At 39.1% G+C, this 19931-nt stretch overlaps 1 protein-coding gene across 7 annotated transcripts in view; it reads right to left on the bottom strand.

Moving 5' to 3' along the window:
- Nucleotides 1–19931, bottom strand: part of LOC147618940 (putative disease resistance protein RPP1) — a 160958-nt gene that overhangs the window by 125645 nt on the left and 15382 nt on the right. For 2 of the 7 annotated variants that reach the window (XM_086774105.1, XM_086774107.1), the window contains exon 7: nucleotides 13568–15135. The exons of 3 other annotated variants lie outside the window; for them this stretch is intronic. In XM_086774105.1, the coding sequence (XP_086630231.1) occupies nucleotides 13759–15135 (1377 nt within the window). In that variant the 3' untranslated portion in view covers nucleotides 13568–13758. Of the gene's footprint in view, nucleotides 1–13392; nucleotides 15136–16814; nucleotides 16890–19931 lie in introns of those variants that run through there. 2 more of the 7 variants (XM_086774106.1, XM_086774113.1) reach the window with 2 other exon arrangements.

The raw sequence follows: 19931 nt of genomic DNA, 5'->3' as shown, positions 1-19931 counted from the left end.
AAGGAAAGAAGCATATTGACCTATGGACAGATGGAAGTCTATATCCACCAGATCCCAAAACAGGAAGGTATCCTTCTTTTCACACACCACATGATTTGATTAGATTTGTTGGTGATGGGGAGGATGGCTTACTTGGTTATAGTTCAAGACTAGCTCAATCACATATTAATTATGCAGAATATACTACATATCTTCAAAATACTTCATCTTTGAATGCAACAAAAATTTTAGAACTTGAAAACGAAATAGTGTCTTTGAAACAAGAAAATGATAAATTGAAATCCTTAAAAGAAACTCCAATAGGATTAAGAGCACGAGTAAAACGAATGCGAGATGTAGTTAACTTAACAGAGAGATCTGGACAAAGAAAAAAAAGGTTAAAACTTGTAAGAGATCATGTTACTAACCTTCTAGGATTTGATATGTCTAATGCTCAGGAAAGGGTGGGATTTTTGAATGAGCTTATGAATAGGTCGGATATCTTGAAACTTTTAGAACTTCCTGAAAATCAAACTCAAAAAAAACTGGTCTTTCAACATCTATTAAAAGATATGGACTTATTAGTCCAGCCTTCTCAAATGCAAGAAGTTTGTGACACAGTGGGAGTGAGTAGAAAGGGATACAGAGCCATCTCTAAAACCTGGTTCAGGGTCCTTAAGTATTACAAAATCAAAGCTTTTGGGTTGCCTAGACCTCACAATGTTGGAAAATATAGAACTATGTTAAATGAGGAAATTTCTAAACATTTCGGAGAGTATTTCCATATTGAGGGAACAATGCCATATGAGAGACAAAAAAAAAATCATCTTTTGAATACAACGTTTATAATAATATTTGGATGAACATTAGAAAAGTCCAATCTTTTATGGTGAGATATTACAACATAAGAGAAATAGATTGTGAAGGAAAACTTGTATTTGTTTTAAAATTGGATGAAGCTCAAATCCAAAAGTGTCAAAAAATGGAAAGAATATCTATATCCCTAATGAATAAAGCATTGGACTATAGTCAGGGTAAGCTTGATTCTCCATGCCACAAAACTCAATCAGAAATGGAGCTATGGTGGATTGGATCAGCTCAGGTACCAGTAGAGAGTCATGAAACATTAAAGTGGCTCTTCTCAAAAACAGACATTCCTTCAGTTATTCAGAGCCAGAATACAGGTGAACACCTTCATGTTGATGACATAGGTGATTTCATTGTGGAATGGCATTTGAGTGCTGACCTCAAGGCGTTGAAGTGTATGTTTGGTGTATGTGGAGGAGCAAATACCAAATATCCATGTCTTTATTGCATGGCAAGCACAGGGACAAAAGAATGGCTTGCAGAAAATGAGATTGGAAAACCACCATCCAGAAATAATGTGAATATTGTCGATTATCCAACCTCTATTAAAATATGGGATCCAATTCTACCAATACATTTGAAAAATGTGCATATATGTACACTGCATGCAGAGATAAGAATCTTGGACAAATTGCTCAGACTTCATCTGGACTATGCATATTCTATTAAGCCGACTAAACTTGCAGATGAGTGCATAGAAAAGTGCGAAGCCTTGCTCTCTCAAATGGGTTTTCATGGTGGGGAAGTGCATCTTAAAAAAGATCCTGTTCTTTCTGGAGGTACAGGTGATGTTCTGCAAGATGTTTCAATGGGAGGAGCAAAAGCGAGAAGATTTTTGAGCAACCATGACACCAAACAAGTCAACGCAATGTGGAACTGTTGGAAACAGCTGTGTAACATCACCACAAATGTCAAAAGTAGACCAGATGTAGCCAACAAACGTATGGAAGTTTGGAAAAAACTCGACAATTTTTTCAAAGTCCTTAGACGACAAGTTGGTTCGAATACTTATGCAGATGATTTCAAAAACGCAATAAAGCTTTTGATCAAAGCTATCACAGATGCCTGGGGAGAAAAAGACATAACTTATTACTTGGTGAGTATTCAGACTTATCAAAACAGTTATATATTGGTGTGTCCAGACTTATTACTTGAAATTTCTTAAATGTACTAACAAAAATTTTCTTTGTAGCATATTCTTTACTTGCATGGACCATATTTTGCTACAGAAGGACCACTTGCAACATGGAATACACAAGGATTGGAAAAGTCTCATTATCAAGCGAGAACTTCCTTTTTTAGATGTACCCGAAGAGGAGGAGGTGGACAAAGAAGAAGCAATGCACTAAACGAATTATTCAATTGGTTCTACAGGAGGCAATTACAAAGGATGAGATCAAAGACCCAGCAATCTGAAACTACACCAACACCTCAAGAAAGAGACTAATGATTACTAACACATTTGTACCTCTAACAAAAAGTATTGCTGAAATAAAATTGGTCCTTGCAAAATATTGTGTACATTAGTATTTGATTCTCTTGGGACTTCTTGGCATGTCACCTCTGTATCTCAAAAATTTTCTCCTTCTATAACCTCCAAGGAGATTGATATCTGACACCTCAGCTGCAGCTGCATAGCTTGAGTAGCAAAGAAAGTATCCTGCTCTTGAGGCATTGAAACCTGCAGCATATCCAAAGATTCTAAGAGCAGCAGCTCTCTCTAGAAGCAAAACCTTGTTAGCATTTATTTGAAGGGAATTATATCCCATAAACCTTGACAACACCTTGAAGGCAAATATTGGCAACTCAGCATCTTCAGAGAAGTTCATGTGGAATGCACAGAACACAGCCTTATCCAATGTAGGCAAGTAGTGCATGAGAGCAGATGAAGGCCTTCTTGACCTTGTTTCTGTAGATTTCACTCTGGTGCCTCTAGCTCTTCCCAGAAAATCATCCTTATCAAGTAATTCAATCTGCAAGACAAAAACCTCAATTAAAAAAAATTACAATCACAATAACATTTAACAAAGGATTAAATGGAAGGTACCTTCTGCAACTCATCCTCAATTACTACTTTCTCTTTCATCAAGTTGCAAGAGCCAACCCTTTGCACTTTATCAGAATCTGCCTGAAGCTTGAAATCTCTGCCAAAAGTCTCAATACCTAACTCAATTAGCCTGTCCTCAAAATCCTCATCACTCAAGGAAGGTTTCCCCTCTTCCATTTTTTTAAGGCACAAGGCAAGTGCATCAGTAGCAGGGATAAATGAGTTGTCAGATGTTTGCAAATCAAGTGCCAAAAACTCTTCCTTTGGCTCTACTTCTGTATCAATAAAGTCCTTGGCCACTTCACAAGCTTCTGAAATTGCTGCAATACAGTAGTCTTCTCTGATATTGAAGAGACATTGAAGATAGGAAAGAGGAATAAAATCTTTCTCATTGATATAAAAGAAAGGAAGGTTTGGAAGAGTAACAGAGGATTCAGATATACTTGCTACCTCTGAAGGCTCTTCAGTTATAGTGGAAGCCCTAAATTCTGCAACATCAAGATTTGCACTTTCTCTCTCCTCAGCTTGAACATCAATTTCTTCCTCTTCTAAAATTTCACATTTCTCTAACTTTGAAACTGTGGTGACAATTAAGTTTTCTTCCTCATTCTCTGCATCAATTTCTGGCTCTTGCACTTTATCCTGTATTTCTGCTTTCAAAAAAAGGAAGAAAAGAAAGGAGACATCCTTGGGGACAAGGTTGCAATGTTTTTTATGGATAGGACAAGAAATGGATGAAGGGCATGTGAAAGAAGTTCTTTTTGAAAATCTACTGAACCTCTTTGTTACTTTGGCTTTCTCCACAGATAGCTGTGTAAAATCTGTAAGGTGACAAAAATCATGGTCTCCGACACGAAAACAATGAGCTTGAATTGACATTTCAAATTGGTTGTACTCATCGTCAAGAATGTCCTTGAGCTTCAATAAAACATCTGAAAGAGAAAACCTTGGATTGAAAATCTCCACTGCATCAAAGTATACCTTCATATCATGACCATCTTGCAAAATAGCATTCAAGAGCTTCTCACTTGGGCTTTCTTCAACAAGCTCATGTCGACCCGCAACGCCTTTACTCATTGAGATGTTTGACAAAAAAGCCTGAAAAATTCTGATGTGCCGGAACCAAGCGAATAGGAAAGGTCCAAAAAAATTGGAATGACTCTATCGCTTGGTGCGGGATTTACCAATTCCAAGTTCTCCAAATAAATTTTGATTTTTGCAAAAAAGGGTGTGGAAGAGAAAAAGGTGAACAACTTGATCTGAGGCAAACGAGTGGTCCAAAACTGGGGAAAAATTTTAAAAACGCGTGAACTTAAGACATTAAATAGTGACCGTTTATGCCACGTGGCGATAATGATAACATACCACGTGTACTCAACGGTACTCTGTACGACATATCCGAGGTATAAAAAGTTAATATTGTTAAAAATATTCATTTTTTTCACCGTCACTGTATCAAGCAAAACCAGGCTTCCTTTTGTTTCTCAACCCCACTTTTTCGTTATCAAGTGTTCATTATTCCCTACCCGAATCAAGCGATAACGAACATCCGATTCACCTGGATTTCCCTCTACGCTTCGTTCGGGTCTTTGGTTTTTTCTACATCCCGCATCAAGCGAATACGCACATCCGGACCTCCCGGATTCTTAGCATCGCTTAGTTCGGGTCTTCACTTTTTTCTCCATCCCGCATCAAGCGAATACACGCTTCCAAACCTCCCGGATTATCATATTCGCTTCGTTCGGGATATTTTTACTTCGTGCCCGAATCAAGCGATAAGCACCTTCCATAATCTTTGGAATCCCTACATCGCTTCGTTCAGGCTTGTTTATAATTTTGTCCTATAGTACAAATTTCTTGATCTGGTCTCCTTTTCTAGCTTCAATGGCAAGGACGAAGCAGACTGCAAGGAAAGTTTACCCACCAGTTGAGACTGAAAAACCTGAAGACAAGCCAGGTCCTTCCGAACAGGAAAAGCCCCTTCCAAAGCCTCGTGCGAGGGCAACAGCAAGAAAGAGATTGAATTATCAGGTGAAGTCCTTAAGAGAGATAAGAGCAGCACAGAAATCTACAAGTCTCCTCATCCCTCGACTGCCATTTACACGGGTTGTCAGGGACATATCAGAAAGGTTGGTTGGTAAAATGAGAAACACATATCTTCAGAAAGTTCGATGGGAAACCCAGGCCCTCATGTGTCTTCAAGAGGCTGCAGAAGATTTTTTAATTGACTTTATGAATGATGGCTACATTGCTGCTGCATTTGCTCATAGGATCACTCTTATGAGCAAAGATTTTGTGCTGGTGTCCAGACTTAGATATAAGTTTGACAAAGCTTTGGAGCCTATTCCAAGTCAAGATATGAGAGCTTTTGAAATTCTTAATATCCCTCCAGCAAGGCAGCCCAAGCAGTCTGTTGTTATTGAAGATATTTCTCATCCTTATGATACAAGAAAAGCTCAGGATATCAAAGAAGAAGTTGAAAAAGAGAGAGAGCAAGAGAAAATTTCAGAGGATGCACTTCTTTCTCAGCAAGCTGAGATTCTCCATTCATCCAATTCAGAGCTTTATAAGAATGTGACAGGTCAGATGATAGTAGATGTGTCCATGCCTGGAGAGGATGAGGTGTATTGTGACATTGCCCCTGAGGACACAAGCATGCTGGTGAATCCTAATATTGAGATATCTGACACAGTCCTCTTCATCTGCCTGAGGTTTGTAGAGATTTGCTTTTGTTTTCTTGATGAATTTCCCAGGAACCATATTTTGTTGACATGTTTTGTTTGTGTATCCAGATGTCTTATGAGGGATCTTCATGAATCAATGGCTGTGCAAGTGACAATTCTTGATCCCCTTGTAACACAGTGCCTTTTCAATAGGCAAGGGGATCTTGCAAGTTTTCTCAAAAACTTTGATATGCTTACCTGCAATTACATTGTGTACCCTTATGTGGAAGTGTAAGACTCATTCTCAATAACCTTTTGCCTATTATAGACATGACAGTATCCATTACTAATTTCAGAACTCATATTATCACAGAGGCCATTGGAGTCTTATTATTATCAATCTATTGGATAGAGATGTGATCTTTATGAACTCTTTGGCATCCATCCATGGGAGAAGTAAAATGTAAGAATCAATTTTGCCATGTGTTGACCCTCAAATTTCTTGCATGATTTCAGTTATTTGGTTGACCCTCAAAATTTGATGTTTGCAGTGCTGCCAAACTTATCCTGAGTTATCTAGCTTCTACCTATGTAGACTACAAACTTGAAGATTTTAAGTACTTCAATCAGGAAGTTCCCTTGCAGAAAGACTCAACATCTTGTGGATGGATGGTTCTTGCTAATGCTTGGAGATTTCTTGAGTCAAGATTCAGAATGTTAACACTTCCTGTAAGTTCATGTATAAAAACCATTGATTGATTTAGTGAATACATTGAGTGACCTGTTTTCTTACTTTCTTATTTTCTTTTGTCTTAGTTGCATGAGTATACAGATTCTTGGGTAAGTTGGGTAAGGGAGAAGTCAGTGTCCATGGTTCTGAGCAGATCCATCAATCCATATGATCCTGATTCTCCCTTTCCACCTGGATCCAAGGATACAACTTCAAAGAAAAGGAAAAGGGAGAAGAAGGATAGCAAAGACAAGGATGACTCATTCAAGAAGGAGAAGACCTTTGCCAAAGAGAAGAAGAAGAGAAAGAAGAGCCCTTCCAAGAGCAAGTCTTCCAAGGGGAAAAAGAGCCATTCTAAAGAGAGGAGCCATTCCAAATTAAAGATCCCTCAGGCTACAGAGAAGATCCCTACCCCTCCTGTTAAAGAGAAGAGCCCTAGCCCACTTGCTAAAGAGAAGACCCCCAGCCCTCCTGCCAAAGAGATGACCTCTTCACCAGCTCAAAGGAAGACACCTATCAAAGAGAAGATCCCTAGTCCTCCTTCCAAAGAGAAGAGCTCTTCTCCAGCTAAAGAGAAGACACCTATCAAAGAGAAGACCCCTGTCAAAGAGAGGAGTGCTGCTAAAGGTCTTCCTTTTCACTCACCAGTGAAATTTAAAATTCAGAAGCGTCGTTTGTCCAACAAAGGTAGTAAGAGGGCAAATGTTGGCTCTCCATTTAATTTCTTGTTCAAGTTCCCCAAGAAGACTGCCAAGTCTCCAAGGCCAACCTCCAAAGAATCTTCTCCAAAACCAGACCCCACTGCCAAATCTCCCTCGCCAACACGTGAAGGTCTCAAAGAGGAGCCCAACTTACCACCATTAGGGGAATCCACTCTAAAGTCTTCCTCTCCAACACCTCAAGTGCTGAAAACTCCAGAACTTGAACCTCAATCAGCAAAATTTGATCGAAGCAAACAGAAGAGAGAAAGATTCTCTAAAGATGCAGGGTCATCTCATGCCAAAAGGAAAGTTGATTTTGCAGAGTGATTCCACATATTGGATTTTGTTTTGTTCATTTTGTCCATATGAACACACATTTTTGGGTTAATTTTCTGTAAAATTCTGTATCAATAATTTGATATCAATCTGTTAAACCTTTCTTTGTGTCGCGAACAATTTGTTAACCAATTTTGTGAATAAGACGAGACGAAATCTAGCAGAATATATTGATTACATTATCATTTTCAACTATACAAAACTTGCCCTTGCAAGTGGCTCAAATACAACTTTTTTTGGGGGGAGACATGTGATGCATGAGGTTACACTCTCCATCCTTATACGGATAACAATATCATCTACTTTGAATCTATATTCAGGTGATATTTCATCCAGAAACTCAAGCGACTCTCTTACATGTTGTAGTCGCCAGTTTGATGTTACTATGAGTTTCCTAGGATCTATGAATGGGTGGACTATGATGTTAAATTCAAACTCTGGACAATTCTCTTCAGAGTCCAAAGGGACCCAACTACCAAGCTTGCTTTTCCATCTCCTATAGTCATAGCCCAAAACTAAGGATTGGCGACACAGTTGGTATGAGATGGACAAAGAATTTGGGCTTACTCTACAACTGATATTGTCCCCCATATGAAAAGTTTCCTTGGTACTCCATCCTTCTCCAAGTACAGTGTCCAGATCAGTCAGAGATAGTCTTCTATTAAGCCACATCGTTCTTGTCCTCTCCAATTCCATTGTTTTGAAACATGCCACAAAGACATGTATAGGCAAGAACCATTGAAGTTTAATCCTTCTTGAAATCCTTCCAGGAGACATTGCTTTCAGAATATCATCTTTGATTTTGGATTTGAAGCTTGTTATGGTATTTGGATCAGGAACATCCCATTCTAGTGACATTATTGTGGGAATAGGTATGTCATACAATTCTCCATGAACACCTTCTCTTGATGGAACCCTGTATTCTGCAAAATACACAAATAAATCCACTGATTTGTAAAATGAAGGTGGTTTGTCTGCGTACATGACATCTGCAATCCCCTTGTGAATTGCCTTGAATGTGCCACTTAAGCTCTCAACAGGCTGCCACTCCACAGCTGTTGACGGAAAGATAACTGAAATGAAACAAACAATAAATATATCAGAAAGAGAAATATTGTGTTGTGTCAAATAGATAAAGGTTTGTTGAATTACAGTAAGAATGGAGAATTGGATGTTCATCCAAGTTCAACACCATGTCTTTGGCCATGTAGACATGTTGAACTTTTGCAAGCCAGCCATTGTCGGTCACTTTGAATGCAAGAACACGACCTTTCCAATGGGATTTCACTTCATTTCGCTTGGTTCTTTTCACCCTGTGGGCACCTTTGCAAGAGGGAAGCATTGTTACCCAATCATTCACACGAAAAGACATGGGTTTCCAAACACCATCTTCTCTCGTGTTATGAAAATCACAAGAAGTAATATTATGAGAAGGACGACGTGAGGACGCCATAGAAGATCACAGATAAGAGCAAAATAGTAAATCTTTTGAATAGTAGTCTTTTGAATAGGGAATCTTTTGAAAGTGCAAAGAAGAAAGAATAAACCATATGCCAAAATGAAAGGAAGGCGGAAAGTAGACGTCCGATGTTTTGTCATTAATAGCGTTGTTTTCAAGGCCTGGAAAGAGGATTTCGTATCTTTAATGCTTGAATTTTTTAAAATAAAAAATGGAACAAGATGTCACTATTTTGGACCCAAACTTTAATGTTAGCCATCGGAAACGTCTAAATTTAGCCGTTTTAGCCGTTCGCCACTAAAATAGAACCGTTAGGAAGACATTTGGAGGAGACAAGAATGCCATACTTTTGTATACGTGTCAATTCACAATTGGACAATTTCTTAATCCTTGGATTAACAAACAGCCCTTTTCTAGCCGTTTTTGGCCCTAATGGGATTGGAGTAATTGGAGCCCCTACCCTAGAACTTATAAAGGCATCCAAGTTATTGAAGGAACTTAGGAAGACACAAGCAATCTAGATTGTCAAGCTCAATCCTCTAGGTAGAGTCAAATACAAAGAAACCAGAATGGTTGAGTGAGTATGCTAGCATATTTCCTAAAGATTTATCTAAAATGTCTTTGACTTGTGAAGTTGATCATGAGATATGGTTGATACCTACTAGAGCTCATCCAACTACAAAAAGAGCTTATAAGATGGCCATTCCAAAAGCAATTGGACCCAAGGAATAGTTGAGGAAACTTTGGGATCAACGCTTTGTTTGACCCAATGTATCCCCTTAGGATGTGCCAATTCTTTTCCAGACAAAGACGGATGGAACTCTCAGATAATGCATTGATTATTGAGGGTTGAATATTGACTTATCATTAAGAAAAAATATAGGATAGATGAGTTGTTAGACCATTTGTATGGAGCCCTGATATTCATAAATATTGACTTAAAATCAGGATATTATGAGATCAGAATTAAGAAGCAGGATATTCCTAAGATGGCTTTTAACACCAATAGGGACATTCTGAGTTCACAATAATGCCATTCAAATTAATTAATACCCTTGATATCTTTAATTTATTGATGTAAGAAATATTTACAGAGCATCTGGATGATTTTGTTTTAGTCTGCTTTGATGATATTCTGGTTTACTCCAAGAATGTTATGAATCATGAGAAGCATGTGATAAAGTCTTGGAAGTCCTCAAAAAGCATTAACTTTTCACTAAGAAGAGCAATCTTCTCAGATAAAAAATCACCTTAGTTATAGATCATAAGAGCTTAAAATGTATTTTCACTCAGAATGATCTTAACATGAAGCAAAGAAGATGGATGCACATGCTTGAGGATTATACATCGGGAAGAAAAGAGATGATCTAAAGCACTTAGCAAGAAGGCCTCCTTACTCGTGGTAAACGTGATTTCAAATCCTTTACCCACTGAAACTGTTTGTCTGCCAAAAGGATAAAAAATGCCAGGAGACTTGAACCCTTCACATAACCCGTAGATGAAGTAGGAGTGTATAAGTATGGATTTCATTACTGGATTTCCTTTAATTAATGCAAGATATAATCGTGGGTAGATCGCTTGACTAAGGTTGTTCATCTGATTCCATTGAAAAAGCCATATAATACTCTTGATGTTACTGAAGCCTTCTTGAAGGAAATATTCAGACTTCATGGATTGCACCTAAAAGAATAGTCAATGTGATCGAGATGCTAAGTTCACATCCCACTTTCGGACTGCATTATTTAAAGTTATGGGTACTTCTCTAGATCTTAGAACTATCTACCATATGAAAACTAATGACCAGACATATCCAAGTGATCAAAGATATACTTTGAGCGTTTTGTGGATGAGAACCTAGAAGATGAAGAATTATGTACATCTGGTAGAATTTGCTTATCGTAGCATAGAGATGAGTACATTTAAGGCACTTTACAGAGAAATTATATAATGCCATTGAATTGGTCCAACACATTAATCAGAGTGAAAATGATGAAGCAAATATTAGACAAAATGGATCATCAAATGAAGACTATAAAGAAGGATATCAAAGCTATTCAAGAGCATTATGCTGATCTAAAGTGAACTATCAGAGAGTTTGATGAAGGTGATATGGTCTTTCTTCATATACGATCGAAGGTGGAAAGTACAAGAAGCTATCACCCAAATATTATGGACCATGCCTGATTATAAGAAGAGACTTAAAGATCAAGCTTACAAAATTTTTCTCCCTCCATACTTAAAGATTCACAATGTCTTTCACTTCAGATTATTGAAGAAGTATGTTGCACATCTAAGTCATATATTGGATGACGAGCACGTCACCTTTCCTGGTCAAGGTCATGAAATTGGAACTATAACAGTTTTGGGCAGCAAAGAAAAGCCCCTTAGGAACAATATCTTAAAAGAATATTTAATCATATGAAAGTTTTTCTCAGTTGAGGATGCTAATTGGGAGAAAGAGGAAGAGTTGAGGTGATATTATCCCCAATTTGCAAGATGAGGAAATTTCGGATCTTCAAGTGGGGGAGAGTGTAAGATCCCTCTTCCCCTTATCCTAATATAGTTGAGGAATTTATTTTGGATGTATATTTCTAGTGAGAGAAGATGATATTTTGATATGGGCACTTTTAAATAAAAAATATTTATTGAGGTTAGAAAACATAATTTAATACTAATAGTCGAGATGCCATGTGTTAAATTTAAGTTTTGGTTTCCCGATGTGGACCTACACTCCCTGCACATTGGGATTAAATTAAATAAAGAAAATCATAAAAATCATTTTTAAAATAAATAAAAATAATTATTTTTAAAAATAAATAATAATAATTATCCATTGAAAGATAAAATAACATATTTGTGCATTACCCTTGGTAAAGGATGTGAATAGAGTACAATTAAATAATAAGAATTATTTGTAAAAATATAAAATAAAACATTTACGCATTACCCTTAGCAAAGGATGTGAATAGAGTGTAATTTAATTAAATTCAAGGGTGAATGGATGAAAGATTATAGTAGTATAAGTTTGAAAGGTGAGTATGAATTGCTTAGGGCTAACTTTTGGAAGGAAAAATAATAATTAATGTGGAGTTAAGCATAGTGAACTAATAGATAACTCTAAACGTGTGCATAGACGTGTTAGTTAACTATATGTATGGGTGGATGCATGTAAAGTACTTGAGAGCATGAGAAAATGGATAGATGCATGAAGATTCAAGTAAAGTTGCATAAAGATATGATGGACTTCTGAGTTGACAAGACTAATAGTGCATGAGAGGCATACATTCATCACTTTCAAATATATAAAGAGTCCCCCCCCTCTTTCCCTTTCCATGAGAAATTCACAATCTTTTCATTAAGCTAGGAGAGTACCCTTTTTCTTAGTTTATAATTAATAAGTGCCAAAGTGAATCTAGGTTAGATTATCAAGGTTCAAAGCAATCATTTGAGCTGCAAGAGGTGGATTATTAAAGTTTGCACAAGTCTTGGGATCTATAGAGAAATTCGTAGAGTTTTGAAGGAGCAAGGAGTCAGTATTTTTGTCCATTATTATAAAAGGTCATCTACAAACCCAATTTCCCAAGGTACAACTATCCATTATTCATAAACTATATTTTCTCATCCTTTTGTAATACAAATTGGATTTTAGTAAATTAAAGAAACTTATTATTTGTTCACATTTTAGGATTGGGGTTAGGATTCAACTATGGTGGCTAAAACAATGGGATGGCCATGGTTAAGTAAAAGAGAGTACAAGACAATGATTACATTACACTACAATTCTATATTGATGACTATCATGACTTCTAATTTAGTTTCTACCATGTGTTCTAGCTAACCTTCTTTTATTCAAGCATTTACGTTAATTCATAATTTAATTTTCGTTCCTCTACTATCCTGCACACGAAGCAGGTAAGAATATAAAAGTTTACACTCAATATAAAAGTTTTTGAATTAATGCATTTATCATGGGTAGCTCAATACAACAAAATGAACAAGAAGAATACAAGCTCTTTTCCTCTTTAGCCCATTCAAATGATTCAAAAGCTTCTTGCTTTAAGATTTGAGAGATGGTTTGTATAGTATTTCAAAGTTGATTGACATCAGATCCTACATCCCCAAGTGAGTTGATTTGCACGTCTTTTTAGGTACACAAATATCTAATGGGAATAAAGGTGATGCTGAATAGTTTTGTAGTGGCTATGTGGGACGACCACAAGGCCCTTGTTCAAATTAGAAAAAGCACCAAAATAGATATACATGTTATATACTTCCATGCCCATCATTCCCAATTTGCTCCTCTACAACTCTAATTGCTTTGATGAATTCGCTCATATTTGAAAGACAAAAATCAAAGAACTATGGCTATAATGTTTACATGGATGTACTAGACAATTGTGAGCAACTCAATACTAACATGTTTTTCACTTTCACATTGAAGGCAAGGCATAAAACTAGAGTGAAAAATTGGAGCAAAACGTCTTAAACATGGGGAAGGAGCTATATTTGATTTCTCGTGGTGGTATGGGGATGGGTGTACATGGTTACCCTAGGATGGTAACGGCCAATCAATTTCCATTCTCAAATCCAAGGAGCATTGAACAATGTAGGATGCTTAATATAATCTTTGCAATATATTAAGAAGAAAAGCCAAAAACGTAGGATGCTGAATAATCTTTGCAAAATTAAGCCAAGAACGTAAAAGATGCTTAATAATCTTTGCAAAATTTAAATAGTGTATGGTCTTAGAACAGATCTAGCAGAGAAGCCGGTTTGAAGAAGTACTTGATCACAAAACTTTGCTTTATAACTTTGCTTTACTAGGATCTGCATATAAGATGTCATGTAAAAGCGCTGTTTGCTGCACCATGAGCAGCTGCATCAGAAAATGTGTGGTACATCAGTTTCTTTGCAAACAAAAGCGACACACTTCATTATTTATTTATTGTCGCAACCGCACGTGTGAATACCTCAATTCAATAAATCCTGATGTCTTCCAAACCCTCCAATCGAGACAATCGTGAAGGTAAATTTTGGACACGACCGCCAATTAGCCACAGTGTCGTCAGGCTGGTGCAGTGAACGATATCTTCTGGAAGGCGAGAACAGCCCCGAAACAATAGCCTCAGATCCCTCAGCCCAGTCAGTTGACAGAGTTGGCTCGGCAAAGCCTCCACTTCGACGGAACAAAATTGCAAAGTGAGGGTCGTCAGCTTGTTGGAGATTTGATCTGGCAAGGAGAAGAGGTGTGTAAAATAGAGTGGGCGTTGCCCAATTTTGTGTGCTGCTGCTCCAAGGAATATTGGGCTGCTGCTCGAAGACGCAGCTGTGAGACGTGGGCGTACCAGAGTTCTTCGAGGAAGGTAACAGCTATCCAAACCTAGCTCCTGCAGGCATGGTAGCTGTCCAAACATGCCATGCGGCAGTGCTTGTATGCCGCAACAACCCACCAGGCCGAGCTCCACCAGCCCAGTGAGGCTTGCTATATTTCTAGGCAGTGACCGGAGGCTCCCACACCAAGACAAGTCGAGGCTCGTCAAGCCCGTCAGGCTTGCTACTCCTTCCGGTAGCGACTGGAGGCTCCTGCACGCAAGCAAGCCGAGGCTCGTCAAGCCCGTCAGGCTTGCTACTCCTTCCGGTAGCGACTGGAGGCTCCTGCACACAAGCAAGCGGAGGCTCGTCAAGCCCGTCAGGCTTGCTACTCCTTCCGGTAGCGACTGGAAGCTCCCAGACAAGCCGAGGCTCGTCAAGCCCGTCAGGCTTGCTACTCCTTCCGGTAGCGACTGGAGGCTTTCGCACCCAAACAAGCCGAGGCTCGTCAAGCCCGTCAGGCTTGCTACTCCTTCCGGTAGCGACTGGAGGCTCCTGCACCCAAACAAGTCGAGGCTCGTCAAGCCCGTCAGGCTTGCTACTCCTTCCGGTAGCGACTGGAGGCTTTCGCACCCAAACAAGCCGAGGCTCGTCAAGCCCGTCAGGCTTGCTACTCCTTCCGGTAGCGACTGGAGGCTCCTGCACCCAGACAAGCGGAGGCTCGTCAAGCCCGTCAGGCTTGCTACTCCTTCCGGTAGCGACTGGAGGCTCCTGCACCCAGACAAGCGGAGGCTCGTCAAGCCCGTCAGGCTTGCTACTCCTTCCGGTAGCGACTGGAGGCTCCCGCACCCAGACAAGCCGAGGCTCGTCAAGCCCGTCAGGCTTGCTACTCCTTCCGGTAGCGACTGGAGGCTCCCCCAATTGCGAATCTGAAGCCCCTTGAGAGAGCGCAGACAAATAATGGCATCCACGTCTATAAGTGTTTCCCAACCACATATTGCCAACCATTCAAGTTGTTGAGAGTCCGAATCACATTCCAAGACCTACAAAATAAAGAGAGGATCGTGAGAAATCTCCTTCTATTAACTGTTGACAGCACATCTTTATGTTGAAAATGTAAAAAAGAATGAAAATGTAGAAACTCTCATCTCAAAATGGTATTTTCTTATCCTCTTTATGAAAGGGTTTTACCAAGCCTTTCACACCAAAGTGAGATGTGATATGAATTTTCACACGACTACTACAAACAAGCATCCATGAAAACAACTAATGAAAGCATGCAATCACAACGACTATTTTACCTTTAATAGTCTCTATTGGGAATACTTTGACGGCATTCTTGAAATAATATGGCATCACATACAAGGATGGCATTCCTAAACTAACATGCCATCACATTTACCACATAACATTTGGTAACATTGAAAGTCTAGTATTTGCATGGTAATATGCAGACAAGTATTGGTAATAAAGAGGGGAAGCAACTTAAAGAGAGAATATCCAAAAACGTAAATTATGTTTTGGCATAAATACATTTTGTGACATGTTGTAGAGAGAATAGGAATAAATGATAAAAATTATCGGTAATTGAGGTATAATATTTTTAAAATAAATATAGTGTATAAAACTTAGTGATACTAAGAGTACCAAGATTCTTAATCTCAAAAAAATTTAAATAAGAGCATTGTTTGCCAATGTGCACACGTGTGTGCAACCATGATAGCAATGAGTAATAAATGAAGATAAGGGAATTTTTAAAAAGATCCCAAAAATGAGTTCAACATACCCTAGTGTAAATATCTGACATAAAATATAATGATTACGCCTAATAAAATGATTAAAGACTCACCTTAGGCAAGGAGTGTGCACATTAATTGATAAAATCTCCTAAGGTTAAATGGACTAAGGTTCCAAAACCATGGTTTTATGAAAAACCAAAGATGGATTTGTTAAGTGGAAAGCTGAAAAACCAAGTAGTAAGTTGTTTTTAAACAATGAGATGCCACCGTACAATCTCTAAGAGTTATCTTTAGTATATGCAGGCCCATGCAAATTGATAAGCCTTAGTCTAGCATACCATAGCACACAATTAACTAATGTAGACACCATTTTAACTAGTTGTGAATCATCCAAACTCAACATCAAGATCCAGCCTGCCATTACCTAGTTGAGCCCACAAATTAACTATGGAATGGAGCCACTTGGCACAAGGCTACTTGGGCTTGCATAAGGATTACTTGGCCTATTAAAAGCCCCCTTCCTTAGAGAAAAATTCATGGGTTTTTTATTAGAAGAGGATGATCATCATTAAACAACTCTAATCTAAGCTTTAAACATGCTTAGTTCATAGCTTACCTTGGAAGCAATTAGTAATCACTTTAAATAGAATGAGGGTGTCATAAAGTGTAGCTAGATGCTAGATTTTATCTTTGACTGAGACAAGCGTACAATCACAAATTACTCAATGCAGCAGTGACCATTGAACAAGACCAAAAGACAAGCAAAGGAGCATGGAGCAAGGGTACACCATGTCCCGAAGTGCTACATGTATAGCAAGAGGGCATGTTATGTGCATATCCAAGCAAAGTTGCACATACACATTCTTGTTCCTTGTAGCTACCTCTTAAGTATTCAAGGGTGAGTGTGATTCAATTTAGTAGCATTGCCCACCAAATTGGGCAATCGCGCAAGGTGTGTCCCAATGCATAGGGCAGTTGTTGGGCACAATATGAACTTGTTAAATGACATTTTGGCTGATATTTTGCGACCTAAAAACTGGTAGCGGCTTGCATATAACCTGCCATTAGATCCCTATATAAAGGAAGGTCAAGGCTCATTCATGGGAATTCAAGACAGGGACTGCAAATCATAGTAGGCTAGAAGCAACAACCAAGGCATCTAGATCACCACAAAAGACATATCTTTTGCACCTTAGAGCACACAGTGTGTGGGGAACAACAAGGCAATAACGTTTCGTATGCATTGTCGCTGGTTTGCAAGTTGCAATGCATATAGATTATATCTTAATAATGTAGATTTGGCATCATCGTTGTACAATATTCACGTTTGGGAATATACAATAGATTAGGACTTCCACATCTCGTCTACTGTGTATTTTCAAATTTGATTAGTATTACTTTGTGTCTGCTTCGCATTAATCACAACCAGCTTTCGTTGGCATGTAACACATCACAATCGTAAAAATGGAGCAAGAGTGTATCTGTGTCCAACCAAACATTAGAGATGGGTGATGTAGTTTCGTTAGGCCTCATTATTGACTTAGGCTCCACATCAAGCCCCATTGTTGTGTCCCATGGCTTAAGAGACGACAAAATTACCATGAGTCTGAACTTCCAAAGAGGAGAGTTGGTGTTGTCTGACTTCCTAGCATCACATTTTATTGATGTCATTTCTCCTATTCTAGTAAGAAGAAAAATAACCAAAAAGTGGAGATCAAGGACTAGACAGTGGGAAAATAACAGAGAAGTGGTGATCAAAAACTGATACTTCGATACCATGTAAGAAGTGCATCTTGATACTTACAACAGATGGTGGGAAAACTTAACAATTGTGTGCACATGGAGGAGAGCTTCAATGGTAATCTATAGATGTTGTAGAGAAGACAATATGATGGGAGAGACAAGGGCTAAATGCTTGTGGACTATATATAGAGATGGTGCCTAAAGTGCCCATATATATAGGCTCCGAGACACAACCATGGCTATCGCATTGGTCTGCACACATAATCAGTGCCACCATATATGGTGTAGACTTAGCTCGGGATGTGTAAAAGTTTCCCCCATCTCCCATGGCCATCGAGCTCACCTTTGCCTTATTTGGGCCTTGCAACCTGAAGTATGGTACCATATAACCCTAGTGCAGTCCATTTCACAACTAATGGTCACCACCTACCTCTATACACTATCTAGCAATGTATGTTAGATCTTACCATCAAGCCCACAACGGCCACCATTAGTGTCAGGACTAGGCTGGGATATCCAAACTGCACATACCTGGCCTTTTCTTATAATGGGAAGCTTACAACAAGAGCTAGCTAGAATCCTTACAATTGAGGGTGGAGCATTGATATGCAACAAAAACCACATAGAGAAAAGTTTACAAGACCATTTACAGAGCACCCAAGTGGTGGTTCATATACTGATCATGTGTTGATGTCAACTGTAACGTGACACATGATGATGTCATATTGTCATCATGCTGATGTGGTACGTAATGATATGACACTTCCGGCATGCTAATGTGTCATTGACTAATCACCGTTCTGTACTTCTCACTATGAGTGGTTCTAAGCTCTTGTACACAATCAGCTTTTTGCTGATTCATACGAAAATTGTTTATAGCGAGAGTATGATGTCCTAAAGCTCTCTCTCTCTCTCTCTCTCTCTCTCTCTCTCTGGAGTTGGGTGGCTTGAGCCTTAGGGATCAGGCAAGGGAGAGGTGTCCTCCAACCTGAAGGTGCTGCTTTTTAAGTTTTTCAGGTTTCAGTGTGCAGTACCACTTTTCCCCTCCTACAGATATCGGAATTGTGAAAGATGGAGTTAGACTATAGAGTATGCATACTCTAGGGCTCAAACTGAGTGGATCCGCATGGAGGCTACGATACGTGCCTTTTGGAGTATAATCCATCAAGACATCACTACCCTTCACGATCAGTGGGGGAAGTTGCAAACTAGCTCTGACCGCATGCAAAAGCGGCAAGAAGCTTTCTTGAGACTCTGGCAGCCTAGCCCTTTTCTCACAGATACAGGTGGTGATCCCCACGTGGCATTACAAACCACGTGTGGTTATTCCCTCCTCCTCCCCTTGTATGAGATAGCCTTCTCCTCATAGACAGACCAACCGGAGGAGAAGTGCATCTTTCTCCACCTTTTGATTCTTTGATTCCCGCTCTCTACATGGAAGGCGAGTTTGTATCTAGCCCTTCGTGGTTGTATTTAGCCCTTCGAGACAGGTTTTTTGTTAACTAATAGAAAGATCGTTTTCTCACCTACCCACACCTCCTGTCACTTGTAGTGTGGCAAGGACATGGAACACACAGTCAAGGATCCGAATTTAGGCTTCCCTTTGAGCCAATTTCATGCTCAGGAATACGTGCTATTTACTTGTTCCAAGAAAAGGAGATATGTCCATCTCTGGTTACTCCAAAATGATTTCGTGTGACTTGTTTTCTTGTGACTACCAGCTTTGGCGTGTCCAGTTTACAGGCAAGGGATGCGCACTCGTGAACCATGCGCCCTGTCTTCTAACTAATTTGTGGCATGTGAACAAGTGGTAAGTATCATTTCTAGCCTTATTTAGATTTGTAGAGTTATATAACCTTAGAAGTTCGCACTCAATTTAAATACCGGACACGTTGGTCAATGCTCGGACCCCGATTGCTCCTTAACTCTTGTCCAGCTAGCCTAGGCGGTACCCTCACTCCCTTTCTCATCCATGTGAGGCCACTTAATGGCCTAGACAATGCCCACCCTATACTTAAGGGGCACTGCCATGTAGGACGAGAAACACTTTTCCCAAGCTGTTTTCTGATCTACAACATAGCCTTTGAGGAGATCCAACATAACTAAGTTTTCAACCTTTGCCCATCCATTTGAGAGTGAAAAGCTAACAAGATGACCAGCTTTGTTGCATGCATAGCAGCCTTTCTCTACCGATCCACAGTCTTAAGCTTAATTAAGAACAATGATGCTAATTATTGAGATAATTAAGATAAGGAGAGAGAAGAAGAGAGATTGGTGTCAAGATTTTCTTTTATTCATATGGTACAAAAAGATACCATGAATGCTTGTACATGTGTCAGGGCTATGGTCAGCAAAAT

Source organism: Cibotium barometz, chromosome 34, assembly GCF_041138505.1.
Source record: "Cibotium barometz isolate CiBa-2024 chromosome 34, ASM4113850v1, whole genome shotgun sequence".
Lineage (NCBI taxonomy): Eukaryota > Viridiplantae > Streptophyta > Polypodiopsida > Cyatheales > Cibotiaceae > Cibotium > Cibotium barometz.
Note: the sequence above shows the minus strand (reverse complement) of the source record. Positions and strands in the feature narration are given on the sequence as shown.